The sequence below is a fragment of the Xiphophorus hellerii genome, chromosome 20 (assembly GCF_003331165.1).
Source record: "Xiphophorus hellerii strain 12219 chromosome 20, Xiphophorus_hellerii-4.1, whole genome shotgun sequence".
Classification (NCBI taxonomy): domain Eukaryota; kingdom Metazoa; phylum Chordata; class Actinopteri; order Cyprinodontiformes; family Poeciliidae; genus Xiphophorus; species Xiphophorus hellerii.
Genome location: NC_045691.1, coordinates 10448710 through 10465399, shown reverse-complemented (window position 1 = coordinate 10465399; position 16690 = coordinate 10448710). Strand labels below are relative to the sequence as shown.

The 16690-nt window shown below is 34.8% G+C and overlaps 1 protein-coding gene across 1 annotated transcript in view; it reads right to left on the bottom strand.

Moving 5' to 3' along the window:
• Positions 1-8273: 8273 nt before the first annotated feature.
• necab3 (N-terminal EF-hand calcium binding protein 3) overlaps positions 8274-16690 on the bottom strand; it is a 34225-nt gene continuing 25808 nt past the window's right edge. Inside the window, 4 exon segments of the mRNA XM_032549819.1 lie at positions 8274-9329; positions 14239-14330; positions 14669-14746; positions 15482-15594. Coding sequence (XP_032405710.1) covers positions 9301-9329; positions 14239-14330; positions 14669-14746; positions 15482-15594 — 312 coding nt within the window. The 3' untranslated portion in view covers positions 8274-9300.

Sequence of the window (16690 nt, the reverse complement as noted above, 5' to 3'; positions counted from 1 at the left end):
GTCCTTGTTTTCAGGGCTTCTAATAAATTGATGGCTAAAAATATGCATACCAGCAGCACTGTATAAAACAAGTCTCTCCCTTTTCACCTCTTTCTTTCATTTCATTCCTTGTCCTCTTTTTCTCATGTATTTTCTATGTTCCTACGGTATCACGACTGAGAGGCTAAAGGAATGAGTCATTTCAAAGAGAAAAGACAGAAAATGATGTGGTTTTAAAGCTTTTCTGGTTCTATCTTGTGTATTCTTAGTTTACTTTGTTCTGTGGTGGCAAGTAATTGGTTCATGGTTTGAGTCATTCCTTGCCCACACAGCAGTAAAACTTTTTCTTAAAAACAGAGATAAATATAAATGATGTGAAAATCTCAAATAATGGGGTTGTGTCTAAAAGCCAACGATTGTGTGGTCAGAAAAAAAATACCGTCAAAAACAAATGTAGACTATTCTACAAAATATCTATGAATTCTTTAACTTTGAACCATCTTTAGTACTTTTATTTTTAATTCCTGAGTGATGCTGAGGAAAGTATTAAAATTTAGATGATCAAGGCAAAATATACAACACAAACAAACAAAAAAAAAAGATCACATCCATATGTAGCCCAGTGATCAGTCCTGGTTCTGACTTGGGATTTTGATGGTTCTTTTTCATGTTTCCACATGGGCCTCTGAAGTCGGCTAGACCAGGAGCTGGCAGTTTCCAGGAAAAGAAACGTTTCTTCAGCCAACCTGGAGGGGACACTGGTGAACACGTATCAAAGTCCAGCAAGATAAAAAATAAATAAAAAGACTTTACTTACAGTTGTTTTTCTAGCACATTCGTCAGACTTGACATCAACAATTAAAGGTAAAATATCTCCAGGCAGAAGCTGTTTGAACAGTTGAAGGATAACACATGATCACAGAATAAAATTATTTTAAGTCAAGAGTCTACCACCCAAAAATTAACATGGAAGTACTTTTTGTTTGGTTGTTTTTTTTGCTTTGTTTTGTTTTTTTTTGCCAACAACTTAAGAAATGTAGCTATCTTTGTTTTCTTTTGATCTATTTGTCCGTCCGTCTGTCCTTCCATCTGGAGTAATACTTCTCTCATGTGACATAGCATTATGTCCTTCATTGCGTTTTTCTTCTTTCTCTCATCTGTTTGAGGTACACCAACATTCCCATCTGTCCTCCACCTTCCGTCTGAGGGCTCCGCTGTCATTGCTGGGATGAAACAAGATGCATGTCTGCATAGTTCTCAGCAAATATCTGGTTGAAAACCAATCTTGCCACCCATAGAGTCTCATAGAATCTACGTGCACCAAAAGCTTTCCTCCAGTAGTAGAACAGCAGTCTCTGATGTTTTCGGCAGGCATATGTTTACCATGGTAACTTTTCTTTTTCTTCATATTGTCACATCGGCATTGTAAATATTATGAGAATTATCAACTTTTTAATGATTTAAACTTTATAACGCTGAATAAAATCTATAGGGTTTTCATCATTACATCTCAAAGCTGATCTTTTTTTTATGTCAGCTGTCAAGACAGTCAAAAGTAGTCAATTTGCCTCACTTACGTCATAATCTCACATCAGAGAAGAGCCAGTATGCCTTTCTCTTGGCATATTTTATTGCACTGTCACTGTCACTGTCAGCACTCACTATCTGATAGTATGCCAGGATCTGTCACAGAGAGGAAAGGAAGAGATTTTCCTGTTAGGACTTCATATGACATTAAATCCTCTTGAGATGATGAAAGTCTGCTTCATATCTCACCCTACTTCACCCAGAACAAAATTAACAAATCTTATTTGACAGGAGCCTTTTATAACCTGGAGCAGCAGCTACATGAAACATTTATGTCCTTTATTTCAAAGAAAAGATAAAAAAGCAACATTCACAGCACATACAGATGTAAACTATCCAATTTCAAATGGAATAGTTGTAGGAAAGTAATATATTTTAATACCAATACAGCCAAGCCTCTGTCTGTATGAGTCTGTAAACCAGCAAGGACAAGTGACTCAGTATTTCAGACACAAGATGCCCTCTAAGCATGTCACCTCCCACACAACTGAGGCTCCGACTTTATAAAAATACAGATACTGAGGCATGGAACAAGACAACAGCTGTTGCTTTTCTCACCTTTGACCTCTGCCTTTAGAGTCACACCAGGAAAACAAAGCAGACCTATATTATCTCCGCAAAGAAACAAATAATCTTTAATTTTATATCATCTTCAAATACTGAACGCTGAATATCTGACCTCATCTGAACATTGAGATTATTTTTGTGCACCTCGCTCAATTTTTGCTTTGTTTTTCAAGCTTCTCTTACTTATTCAACATCAGAACATTTAGCAGTTTGATGAGGTTAGAATAAAAAAAAAATGGCTTGCTGAGAATGTAATAGCACACCAGATGTAGTTGGGTCACCCTGTGTGTTGGCTTACTGAAGTGATGTCCTGTGTTTTCATGTGTCATGGTCAAGGACACCTACCTGAACGTGGAAGAAAAAAGTGCGTATGCTTTCTCTCTCTCTCTCTGTTACCTAGAGGGACGGTGCAGAGAACCTTTTTGTTGGTGTTTTGAGAAGTCTGTGATTTGATATAAGCAAGGAAGGGTAACCTTGGACTATTCATACCTGTCTCTTTTCTAACTCAAAGAAGAAGAAAAAAACACAGTAATGAAATGTAAGATATAAAACCAAGAAATAAAGAATAGCTTAATTAAAATTCAACATCAGATGCCCATCCGTTCATAACTGTGTGACACCAAAAAAGAAAGGAGGTATATTCTTTCAGAAATTAGAATTTCAATGAAAATCAAAACCTCTAGAGTCAGTACCCTCAGAGAATAATACATTCCACAGTGGTTTCACCGATCTCTCCTCTAGCACAACACACAAAGCCCCTGCTTTACTCCATAAAAAAGGAGTAAAGACTGAGTCAATCCCTGCTATATCTGCAGCACAGAGAATAAATCAGGTGAAACTGTATCTACAGTCTGGATATTGGAAAACATCAGTGGTTTGAATTTTGAGTTGTAATCTTACCATCATAAGAAAAACACAATGCAGTTTTCCATAATGTTAAATCAAGTTTTAAATATGCATAGGAACTAAACCAGTGTTTTTGAGGTTATTTTTGTTTGTTTTTTGCAGCAGCATTTAATGCAGTAACTGTAAATCAATTTTGAGTTACTGGATAGGTGTTCTAATAATGCAACTGGAAAAAATGCATTTGGAATTTGAACAAAAGATAAGAGTAGAAAGTTTATACATAGAAAACAAAATGCTGATATTATTTAAGTGTTGTGATTTATTTTAATATTCAGCCACGTTGGGCAGTTTTTGAAATAGAATGGCTTGTTTAACAATAACAATTTGTGACAAGACTGATGAGACCACTTAAAAAAAGTCATTTGTAATTGCATAACTCAAGTTTGTTTCAGCTTAAGGTCAGGACGGGATTGTTGGCTGGACAATCAAGTTCTGGAATTTCTAGTAAAGTTTTGTCTGTCAGAAATTCTTTTTTCTGAAATACCATGCTATTGGTTTATTAAATACAACAGGGTGGACACCTTCAATAAGATTCATCTTCGTGTCATCATTCTGCAGGATATTTTCACAATAGCCTTGGAGACTGTAAATATCGTCCCTGTAACTGTGCTGTGGATGCTATTTTAGACCTGATGATTTCTAATTGTTAAATCATCATCCTTAACTAGTGATGATTAAGTCAGGCCTCATGTGCTTTAGAAGTTGTTCTCTGCTTTTTTTTTTGTTGCTTGTGACATGCTAGATGAGTTGTTAAAGTAATTTTGGTAGGTCATACCCTGAAAGATTCCCCATTGTTCCTTGTTTTCTCTATTTTTAGTTAATGTCTCTGTGGTTAGCGGGAGCTTTAGAAATGGCCTTGCAACCCTTTTCAGACTGATGGATTTCACTGACTTTCTTTCTCATCTGTTCTTTAATTCCTTTTATATAGGAACATAGGCTGCTTTTTAACATCATTTTATCCTACTTCATTCTGTCAGACAGTTCATGGTTAAATTATTGTTTACTCTTTATGTCAGGCAGTAATCATGCCTGGATGTGGCAAGAGAAATTAAACTCAGCTTTTCAAAGAATGTAGTTAATCCCAGTTAGTACCTGATGAGTGGATCAATTACATTTTCAAATAGAGTAAGTTTGGTTTGGATAGCTTATATTTCCCTTATAAATGAAATCATAATTTTTTTCATTTCACCCTACTCGTCTTTTTAAGATAATAGCATTTGTTTGATCTGAAACATTTAAGCAAAACCAAAAAAAATTTGCAAAGGAACAAATCCTTTTTACAACACTATGTCTCTGACATGCAGAACTTGATATTAAATATTTTATGATCCTTAAAAATAATTATTTATTTCCTTTGATATTCTTAATTTAAAAAAAAAACCCATATTCCTCATTCACAGTCTTGTGTTTCTTGGAATCGATTTAGCTTTCTAAAACCTGTGGACACAATTACAGTCTAATTTTTTCCTTGCATGTATTCTGCTGAGCCAAAAGCCAGTCTGAGAGAGGAGGTGCGTGGATTTTAGTAGCTTGTATTAATTATGCCATCAAGTAGTCTTGCCATGCCAATCAGTGCAATTATTTGCCTGTCCATTTCCTGTGCACACTGTTTGTGAGTAATTGCAAATTTGAGCAAAACATTTGAGCAGCTTTAGTATTATGCATTTTCATCATAACAAACTCACTGTGTGGATGAAAGAGGACCTTCATTGAAATTCAGAGCTTGTTCTGCTCTCACAGCCGAGGCACAAAGAAGTGTACAGCATGCAGTTCAAATGAAATCTTTGTGTCATCATAGTTGAGGTAACAATACAAACATCTCAATTCTCACTGCACACATGTCAGTGCAATGCCATTTGCACTGGCATTGCACCTATGAGAAATGTCCAATTCTGTTTATCAGTGGATTAAAGTGTTCTCAAAGTGTTAAACAACCATAATTGTGTAAATGTAACACAGTCTGAAGTTAATTTACAGTCGTATCTTAATCAATATGATTAAAATTAAAAGGCACCTGAAAAAAGTAAAAAAAAAACAAACTTCTCCGTAGGGTGATAGTCTTGAAGCAGCAGGAACATCCAGTCTGATTTAGACAGCAATCCAAAGTTGCCTTTACTAAACAGCACAGTACATAATAAAAACCAAACAAATTACTGATGACTTACCTTAAGGGCAGGAGATCAATAAGAAGTTTCAGTGCAACTTATTTGTGGATCAAACATACTCATTGTTATTGCAAACTTTCACTGTTGGTTTGGATAGCTGTTTTCCTTTAATACATAAAATATATATTTTTAGAAACTGCTTTTGTGCTATCTTTGCAGATTTTCTTTGACTGATTATAAAAGAAATTGGTGATGTGAAACATATGTGACAAAAAGGGAAAAAGAAGAAATCAAGTATGTAAGTGGGCAAAACAAACAAACAAACAAAAAAATCATAGCTCTTTCTCTTGGAACACTTTACCACAATGTACCTACAGAGTTTCACCTGTGGTTGTCTTCTACTGCTGTTCTCCTCGTAAATACAAAGTGAAGGAAGTCTTCATCACAAATTGGTCTACGAGTGACGCATTACTCATCTGTTATCTGTGTATGTTTTCATTGGAGTCTGATTACACCTGCCTTTATATGCAAAGGTCTTGTGAGCTTTTTTTGTTGGGGTGTGTAGTTGATATTTTTTCTGTGATGTGACCTTTGTTTTGTGTGTTGTTTTTCCTTTTCAGTTCTACATTTCCCTTGCTATTTTTGAGTTCGCGTCTCTTGTGCCAAAAGGGAGCTGTGGAGTCAGCAAACATTGACAGAGGTGAAAAGCCAGATATTTCGCAGGGTGTGAGGTTAGTTCGTTTTTTTTTTCTGCTTTTTCTTGGCAAACCTTGAACTAAATTTATAACAAATTTGGATTGCTTCTTGTGTACTCTAATAATATTGCTGACCACATTTCCACATTTTTTTCTCTAGAGGCTTGCTGGATGCAGAGGCTGGTCTTAAGTAAGATCAACACTTAAAACAGGCAAGGCAGATAGTATAATGGAGATGAAAGATGTATCTCCCTTTTAGTATCACCTTTCTTTCATTTCACTCTTACTCATATTTCTCATTCATATATTCCCCAAGTTGCTACATTGTCTCAATTAGGAAGATACAAAGACAGCATCATTTTAGTAAAAAACAAAATCTAGCATATGCTACTTTCTTGCTTGGATAACTGCAGCTCATAGCACAAATTTTTAACTGGTTATTCTAAGTAGAGTGCATCATATTTATACATTAACACAAATAAACAAAGATAGAGTGCACTTGTGATGAATGATGAATTCGCCATATGTAAAAAAAAGTTATCAAACAGAGCCACTGACATCTTCACTAAAGAAGATCATGCAACAAAGCTGACAGAGTAAAACAGTACTCTCATTTTGCTCAGCATTGTGAGTACTTGTTCTCTCCACATTTGTCAGCAAAGCTCCAACGACATCAACAAATCTGGATAATTAGTTTGTAACCAAGCCTTTGTGTTGTGGTCCAAGAAAAAGAGATTTTTTTTCAGTGTCAGCTGATTGACTTAGAAACAGCTTGCTGATCTCTGAGCAATCTCGACTTCAATGTGAAGTATCAAAATCACAAATGAAATTCACTGAAGATTGTAACATGTTGTTTTGCACTTACAAAACTTGTAATTCTCTGAAACTTCTATTAACACGTTTCTTTAGTGTTGAAACAAATAAAATATATTGTTTAAAAAACAATGTCATCAGCTTGTGGTGCAAGTACCAATTAGCACCATAAAATGAGCAAAGATCACTTGTTTTCCAATTTGCAACTGGAAAATTCTGAGCTTGAGTGTGATGTTAAGAGGAAGATGTGAAATATGGCCCAATGCTGGAGCTACTGATATCTCAGCAATAATTCAGAGATATGATTTTCTTGATTTGAGACACTGGGTAGTTCGCCCACAGATTCACTGAGACGTATTTGGTTTCCCACACTTCTCTCTTTAGCTAAGGATTTTACCATCTCAGTCTAATGCTCGGCTATATTTCCCTGGAACCTGGCAGAACAAGTATTTTTCAGGCATTTCATGGCAGTTTGTAAACAATATGTTGTATAGCTGCCCGCAGTGGTAGCAGCAATGTATTAGTTATGGGTTGGTCAAAAACTTGATTTGCCAAAGGATGTTGTTACACTACTTTATTTTAATTTATATATGTTTATGAGTATATGGCACCACATAATTAACAGATCAAAACTATTAAAAATAGTTTGATACAAAGAACTAGTTTGCTCATTGAAAGTGCTTTTTGGTATACTGACAAACTCAAAAATGCAGGTCAAATAGATTTAATTGTGAGGAAATTAGGGTTAGGGAGAGTAATTAGGCAAACATCAAGTCTTGTGTATTACTTTTGATTTGATCCCTGTAGGAATAGTGCATGTGAATTAGGACTAAGTGTGTGTAATATAAAGTGTTCAACTGCTTCACTTATATTTGCCTTGATGTCATGATCTTGTTGCATCTTTATCTTCCTTATTTAAGTATTAACTTAATTTCCAATTATCGCTGGGAATTATATTTTAGTTCTCAATATGTAATCCCTAGAGATTATTAGATTTTTTAAAGAAAGTCGGTTATGGAATCAGGTATTCATTTTCATTTTCAGGTATCCCAAGTGGGAACCTTTATCAGTGCAAAAACATATTTGATTTTTTTTCACTCAGAATTGTAATCACTGTCTTTGAATATTGTCAGTCTCCAGCAATATGAAAACAAACTCAAATCATTTTCATAGCTCTTAACTCTCTTGAATTAGTTTTGTGTTGGAGCAAAGGAAGATAGGTTGATTGAGCTCTTTGGAGCTTTATTTTTGAATACCATCTCTTTCTGTTATGATGTAAAGCAAAGCTGCAACACAATATCAAATTTTGCCTTGGAGAGGTTATGGCTGATATAGTGGACTATTCTATCGTTTTTGCTTTGGTAAATCAATTTTATTTTTAAATTGTCAGTGATTTGAAAATATTGTTGTCTTCTGATTGGATTGTATTTCACCACATTGAACTAGATTTGAATTGTATTTTTTTTCACTTATATATTTTAATAGAGATTACTATTATTGTGATCTGAAGTACAACGATTAGACTAAAATAATAAGGAATGTGGAAAATCTCCAAAGTCCATTAATAGTTCAACAAAAAGTGCACTATTATTGTGTCACAGCCAACATCAAAGACAAAATTAGGGTGAAAACCTTTTTAATTCTTTTCAGAAAACATCTTGAAATTTTAATACTTTTATTAAAGTAGCATTTCAGTCATTTCACTTTGTAGATTTCTAAATCAAATAAAGGGGGACTCATACAGTACAGTTCAAGAAGTCTGTACATACAGATACAGTAAGGTCCACCATGATCAAAATAAATACATGATATATTTGTTGCTTTGTTTAACTCAACAATACAGTGCAATCTTAGCATTTCATCTTGTATATATGAACATTTGTAAATATATTTTTTTGCATTTTAAATATATATTTTTTCATTTTAAGACAGAATATGACTCATATGGACAGTTGAAGGTTAACTAATAGAGTACGCGAACACTAGTATAGTTAGGAGTAGATAGAGTATAGCAACTATATCAACAGCTTGTTTGGCATTCTGTGCACATAACAGCAGGTTAGATAAATGAAAGCAGCAATATCTTACATCATGTACAGTGGGAGGAAGCCACATCGGCATGCATGTTTAAGATGCAACTGTCCTTTATCTCCACATAGTATTCATTAAATATGTGTTTAGTGTTTGAAAAGATCTTCATACGTACACATATTACATTGTAAGACGGGTTTTCATACTAAATAGTGTTCCATCTCTCCCTGTGTTGTAGCTTGTTCTTGTTTGGAATAATATATCAGGCAAACACTGCAGGAGAAAGGTGGCCATATGGCAAAGGAGAAGGGTTATGAAATCATTAAATTGCTTTTCAATTGCAGAGAGCCAGTTACGTTTGAGTTTACAGGCCACTGAATGCAGATATGCCTTTGGATGTAAGTGGCAAAAATAATGAACGGCTGAAGACTGGAACATTAGAGAAAGCAGCCGAAAATGTGCAGATAGGGCTTTTTATTTTTTTTCTTGTGCTTTAAAACATAAAAATGCTTTTGCTTTGTGCGTGTGTGTTAGAGTGCATGTGGGTAGGTGGGACTGATGTGCCAGTGTGTCTTTCTCAGTGAGACCATGTAGGTAGTCGATGTGACATTCCAGATTCAATTGTTAGTCATAATCCACCAGGAAGCTGAAGAAACATACATACAGAAACAGAAAGTTAGATCCAGGCATGGAACAAAACTATGTTGTACAACTTGTGTTTACATCACCGGTACGACCCATTAATCTAATTGGCTAATCAATCATCTAGTTTACATTTCATTAAGCAACACCAACAATTTTCCAGCTTAGGTTCTTAATTAAATCTTTGACAGTTAAATGATAACAGTGACAAGTGATTATACATTAAAGTGTATATACACATAAAAAAAAATCTGTTGTCAGTTCTGAAAATGTATACTTCACAGTACTTTCAAGTGAATTTCAAATAGATACAATGAGCTAATATGTGTTCATAGGTCACCATTTGAGTGTACAGTCTCAGAATAATTTTTGTTAGTTAGTTCCCAAGAGCTTTCCTCAATTATTCTCCTAATTTTAATGCATATTAATGATGGTACAGAGCGGTGGTACACAGCAAAACCCACTGGACCTAATTTGGATTTCTACATAAGAGCGGTGTGTTAAAAAGTAAGTATTACTATTTAGAAGCTGTAAAGGTTTCATTTAATGTAGGCAAAGGAGACTTTCAATTCCCAGAACTTACACAATAAAAAATAGCACTTTATAGAGGAAAATTGTTTCCAAACACACAAAGTCATCTGGCAACAATAGAAGATTGAAATGCTTTTAAAAAGTCAGTGTAAAGTATTTTTTGAAATAAAGGACACTTTCAACATGTGAGATTTGCAACTAGTTTATTGGGCCTTTTAATCTCTTCTTCAAATAAATTAGTTTGTGAATTCTGCACCTGGAAAAAAATCCAATATATGATCTATAATTGAAGATTTAAAATTAGAATTGGTAATCAACAACAACAAAAAATCACAAAGGCTGGTTGGTATACAGCTCCTCTCTCATAAAGGCAGAGTTTAGACCTTTCAAATCAAGACGGAATATCTTGCAGCTCCTCCCAAGAGCATCACAAAGGTGTGTTTTACACCGTGTTCCAAACTATTATGCAAACTGGATTTAAGTGTCATAAAGATTAAATTTTTTGTTGTGCTATTAAATAAATAGATGGTATTGTGTGTCAGGGCTCTTTGAATCACTATAATTAATTTCAGAGAGCTGGGTTGATTAGTTTGTCTGGTGAGCTATTTTTGAAAAAAATACTGTTCTCATGGGTAGCTTTGTTCAGCAAAATTTGATTTATACTGTATTAGTTCATGACTTGAAAATTATACTGACCATCATTTGCATTGACCATTTAAGAAAATCTGAGAAAATATCACTTGCATAATAATTTGGAATACAGTGTATTTATTTTTCTATTACTGACCACAGAGTTGATCTGGTCCTACTTTTGTGATGTGGATAAATAAACCAGCCTCTCTCTTCCTCACAGTGAGCACAAGAATCCTTGGCAACCAAATATCTTTCTGATGTAGCGTAACAACAAATTCATCGAAAGAATGCAGCTGTAATGAATATCTCACTGATGTTTGTTTAATAGCCACTTGAAAAAAAATGGTTTTACATTGTTTAGAATTTCATAATATAATGTATGTTGTTCCTACTGTACCCTGGAAGGTGCAAGACTATTGAGTTTATGCTTGAAGCAGTCAGCATCCATACATGGGGAAATCACAGATGTGGAAGTAAACAACCACGTAAAGTAACCTAGCAACTGGCAAAACTTACACCACCCACGCAGCTAAATCAACATCACCCAATGGACATGCAAAGAGGTAGACACGTTAACTAAGACATAGGTACATGGAGTTCAGTCTCGCCAACAACAAGTTAATCAAATGTCAAGATGGGAGAGTCACAGCAGTGGCCTGGGCTCGCTGTGAATCATGCTACTCTGGTTACTGTGAAGTCAATGATGTGATAATGAGCAGAGTGCAGTCATGTAGAAGTGTGCGTCATGTAGAAGTCAGCTTGACAAATATAATTAATTTAAAAAAAATATAAGAATGTGGAGAGATGTTTGAGTTTTTTGTTCCAGAATGCAGTAAATTATAAGTTTTGTTAGGACAAAAGTGTTTTCTTCAAGGTAAATTAATAATAAATGAGAAGTTTGCAAGATTCCAATGAAACATTTAGATCAAAAACAAAATAAAAACCACGCCACCATTTAAAAATGAAGGGCCTTATTGTTATAATCTCATCATACCAAATCAAGAGGGAAGCATCTCTACTTAGCACAGTCGGAAGTTATATAAAACTGAAAAAATATGTTTGTTTTTTAAAATATCTCTCATGCTGTTCTTTAAGTTATTTATTTGTTATTATAATTATCTATGTTGCTGTTTGGTATTCGAATACCACAGATTTTCAAAATTATTTTATTGCTTTACCTTAATACATCACTGGCATCTTATCAAGGTACTTTTTTGTTAATTAACTGACGGTGAGGTAGCCCCATATGAAAGTATGACAGCCAAAGATAGTCTGTCTTTTATTAAATTGCTTGTGAAAGTATTAAGTATTCATATTAATATTTTTTGTGTGACAACCACAATCTTCATTTAAGTGGTGACTCTCAAGTTTGAAGCAGAAGGAAAATACTACATTGTTTTCAAAATGTTTGGCACATAACAGTCTGAAAAATGTGCTACTACAGACAAGAGCACAATGTTGCCCTGGGCTTCTTATGGTTTTCTTCCTGCTACTTTTTCTTCAGTCAGATGTGTGGAGGACATGAACAACTGTTTGTGATTTCTATCCATTCCCCCACTTGAGTTGTGCATTTCTGCATCTCCTCCAGATGTTACCATGGAAATCCCCTACTCAGAAACACTCAGTGTGTGAGTTTAGGTAGAAATCGTGTTTACTGTTGCGCCACAGCTTGTTTCAAAAACGAATCCTACTTTAAACATTTCCACAAAATGTAAAAGTTTAAAGGGTTATAAATACTGGTGTCAACTTATTTTTCTTCTTCAGGAAATGTAGAAAAAAAATCAAATTACTCAATTTAGGGTTGACATCAATTGTTTTTTAAACAGATGTGTTTGTTTAAAGTTTTCTTCAACGCTTGTACAACATACTTCACTTAGCTCTGTGCATAAACAGAGTTGACTAATTAGGGAGAATATTTACAGCTATATTAACTTTGTTATTCAGGCATCTTGTTTTTTTATTTATTTTTTAAGAATTCACTTCAATAGAGTTAGTGCTGGACACACAGGAGGAAAAACAACCCTGCTTGCATGGTGGGAAGCAACTCTGAAAGCACCAGAAATGTGACTGATCTAAGAAGTAATGAGCAAATTAGCTGATAATGAAGACAGAGCGGCTAGCTTCCTCTCTCTGAAAACTAGAGCTGGAGTCTAATGTGGAATCACTTTAAAAGAACCTTACATGACAGCACTGGACATATGAGTCACACCAATAAGCACATAGAAATGTCACCATGTCTGAGAAGAAAAACTATCATCAGAGGTTTCAGGGCTGTTTTATATGTCTTGAAGTCACCCAAAGCAGTGTTAACAGATCATGTTTACATTGGAGAGTATAATTAAAAGGGGGAAGGTAAATGTCTGATATTTCATCCGTTTGGGTTGTCTTAATATATATGGACATTAATATAAAACATATCCTGTGTGTTCATCCAAGCACATAATGCCTCCAGTGTGACTTTGTTGAATCTAATTCTTATCTGAATCTAATGCTCTTTCAGCATTTGTTTTCTTAATTTTACAGAACAGTAAAACTTGAAAATGTCTTTTCAAGGTCTTTAAAATGTTAGCATTCCTTATTTTCTAAGGACTTCATACTAGATCATATTTCTATGGATCTCCCCTTGGGAGGGTCAACTCTTATTAAATGTGACTTCTTATAACTGTGATATATTTTCAGCGGGAAGACAGTAAACTGTCAAAAGAGATTATCATAAGTCATTATATGTTAAAGTGGGTGCGAAATGTTCCCAAAGCGATTCTAAAGTCTTTACAGAAGCCTGTGGTTGATTGTTTTTAACGACTCGAGGCGTCCTCAAGCCTGGATAATCTATTGTAAAATTTCATTTTATATGTTGCTGTGTATGCCCTCTCTGCTGTGCAGTGGAACAATGGGTGTTCAAACATTTTCATGCTCATGTCACACTATATCAATTGGACTGCGAGTCCAGAATAAGTTTAATTGTTATGCCAGGCTGTAGGCTGTGTACACAGGATTGTGTCAGTGAGGTCTTGTGGAGCAGCAGAGAAAATCAAGTTGTATCTGACCATGTTTGTCCATACTAAAGTATACACCTTCACCATTTTGCAAGGGCCAGTTGTCTTTACACTTACTGTTCCCAACACTTACTGTTCCATACTTCTTCAGGATGTCAGAAAGAAGTATGACTTTATCCAATTGTTCTACTAGGTGAATAATAAATATTTATTTCTGGAGAGTTTGCTTTTAAAATAAGATATTACAAAGATGTTTAAATGAGTTTGTATGAGAAGTACGATTCAGGTTCAGTATTTGTCTATTGTTCTGTTGCAATGCTGCTTCTTTAAAATCTTATTACCTATTTTCGGTTATACAAGACACACATTTTGTGGAGCAGGTCACCAAAGTATAAATGAATAGAGTGGTATGTACCACTGCCAGGATGGTATTTAAATGTTTTTCTTTCAACTGATAGATTTATCCACAATCTATTGTTTGTATCTTGGAATAGGCTAGTCTGCGAATCACACACTGAACTTGTTATCTGATAATTCCTATACCCATATGAACATCAGTTGAGAAATGAGGCCCATTGTACACAGATTTTATGTACAGTACAGACCAAAAGGTTTGGACACACAGTTGTGTCCAAACTTTTGGTCTGTACTGTATATAGTCATGTCCAAGCAAATCAATCCAATTAAAAGCGAAAAAAAGCTTTCAAAGATATTTTAAATAACATACAATCACTTTCAGGAAATGTCACAGACCTGGCAGCAACATGGTAGAAACTATCTCAGCATCCTCCATTATGTCAATGATACAGCGTTGGAAATCTTTGCTGCTGTTGGTCTGAAGATAGCTACAATGACATCAAAAAGATAAAGCACTGGTAAAAGCCTGTTTGCAAGTAACTTAATTAAATATGCATCAAAGTTCAACACATCAATGTTATCTGTTATATATCTATTGACACCATTTAGCACCATTTAAGGATCACCTTTGTGACTGTCTGTGTGTTTGAGTTTGTGTGAGAACAGAGTGATTGGCCATCTGTTCAGCCTCTCTGGCGAAGGAACATTTCCATCAAGAAATTAGCGGTGCCAAAGTGCGAGCCAATATCTATTGCAAAAACACAAACACTCTCACACAGTCACACACACACAAAAGCACAAACACGCTTATGTACACTGTACTAACCTCATCCAGGAGATGCGGTCTTGCCAGAACTCATACATTATGTAACACGACTTTCCCGGGAGCTTCTGAACAGACACACTGGAGGAAAAAAGTAGAGTGGGTCAAAAAGCAGAAAATAACAAAAAAGGAAGTTGCAAGGAAAAAAGTTTTTCATCTTGGAAGAGAGATTAGCTTGCTGAAGGTAATGTAAAAGGCAAGACATCAACTGAAATGGAAAACATTTTTATAAAAAAATCAGTTGCAGATCAGTACAGTTCTGAAGTATACAGAATCATTTGTAAACTAAGATACTTTTATCTGCCAATTTTTGTCATATAAAAAAATTAGACCATTAAACGTTTTTTTAAAAACTTTCCACATATAATGTGATATACAGTATATTCTACGTAAATCAAGTGAAAAGCAAAATTTTTATACAAAAAAAATCCCTATAACTTGCATGTGTATACCCTTATGCATCTTGATGATTTTATTTCTTTGCTTCTGAAAAATGCATGTTAATTTTTCAGTTGAATTGAATGAGATAAAGACAACAATGTATGCGGAAAAATGTTTATCATCATCTAATTTTTGACATATCAAAAGACTGCATATGTGTGCACTCTCAAAGATAGCCTACTATATCTCATCCTAAGAAAATTAATCAGTTAATAGTAGAATAAATCTCTTTTTATATACAGTACATCCGTCTTTGGGACCTCTGGCAATGTCAACTGCTTATTCAGCATTATTCAAGAATTTTAAAGCTGCTTCTGTAGCAAAATCGGAAGCTGTGTTTAAAACGATTGATTTAGAAGCAAGCAAGATACTCACTGCAAGTTGTCAGAGTGAGCTGAAGTGGCATCGATGTAGCTGCTGAGAACTTTCCGGAAGTTATCTAGTTCATCATCTATCACGGACATCTGCCTCTGAACTAGCAGGATGTTCTGTTGGCAGTGAGACAAGAGACAGAAGGGAGAATGTGATGAAAACAGAACTCTGTGTGTACTTTGGAGAATCGATCCTTGCGAGCATGGATCTGATTTTCACACGGCACATTTGCGGGTACTGATGATTTAGTGAGACTTCACCTTCTGGAGCATGTCCAGATGATGTTTTGAAATGATTCATTGAAAATGGACAAGGGTCTATAAAAGACATTTATAGACAATGGTGAGATTCAGGGACAAGGTAATACATTAAGGAATAGGTGCTCCTGAAATGACCAAAGTAAAACAAAAACATGTGTAAGAGAAAGCACACAATTTCTTCTCTATATATGTGGGCAGATGGAAACCCTTCCTAATTCCTAAATAAAACACTTAAGATCGGAGTTATAAAATGTTCTATTCTTGGTGATTTATTACAACACAGTTATAATGCTAATACAGGTTATGTGGTAATAACTAAACTTTTAATAACAAACAAATAAACATATATCACATTACAAAATGAGCAAATACAGCAACCTGGAAGGGAACATAGTATCAGTGGGTTTAGTAGCAAATGATAAATCACATGTTTTATGTGTCACTAAACAAAAAACATGCCAGAAATTGTTTAAATAAGATTTAGAGTTAATTTGCATTCATGTCCACTAATATCTGAACTTTAAAAAAAGGAAAAACACTGAAAAAGGCATCTACCTTTCTAGTGATAAGGTCAATGAAATTCAAACAGGAAAAGTTTAAGCTGATCTCCCACAATGTGTCTTGTAATAATTTCACAAGATTTCAGAGCTTTTGAAAATGCATTAGTAATCCATTCTGAGAGTGATGTGGCAAGACAGATTGATTTGAATGTGTGAGAACTCTTGAGAACTTTGAAAAGAAACATTGAGCTGAGACTGGACTTTGATCACTGAGAGAAAATTTCAGTGCTGGCTCATTATAAAGCTTCTCATGTTTTGTTGTGAATATCACTGCCATCTCAAAAGCTCAGACAAATCTGAGCACAGAGAGAAAAAGTAAAAAGGAGGATTGTAAGACCTTAAATTTCCAATCATGTCAAGAAGGTTAGAGAAACATATATGAGAGCGAGGGG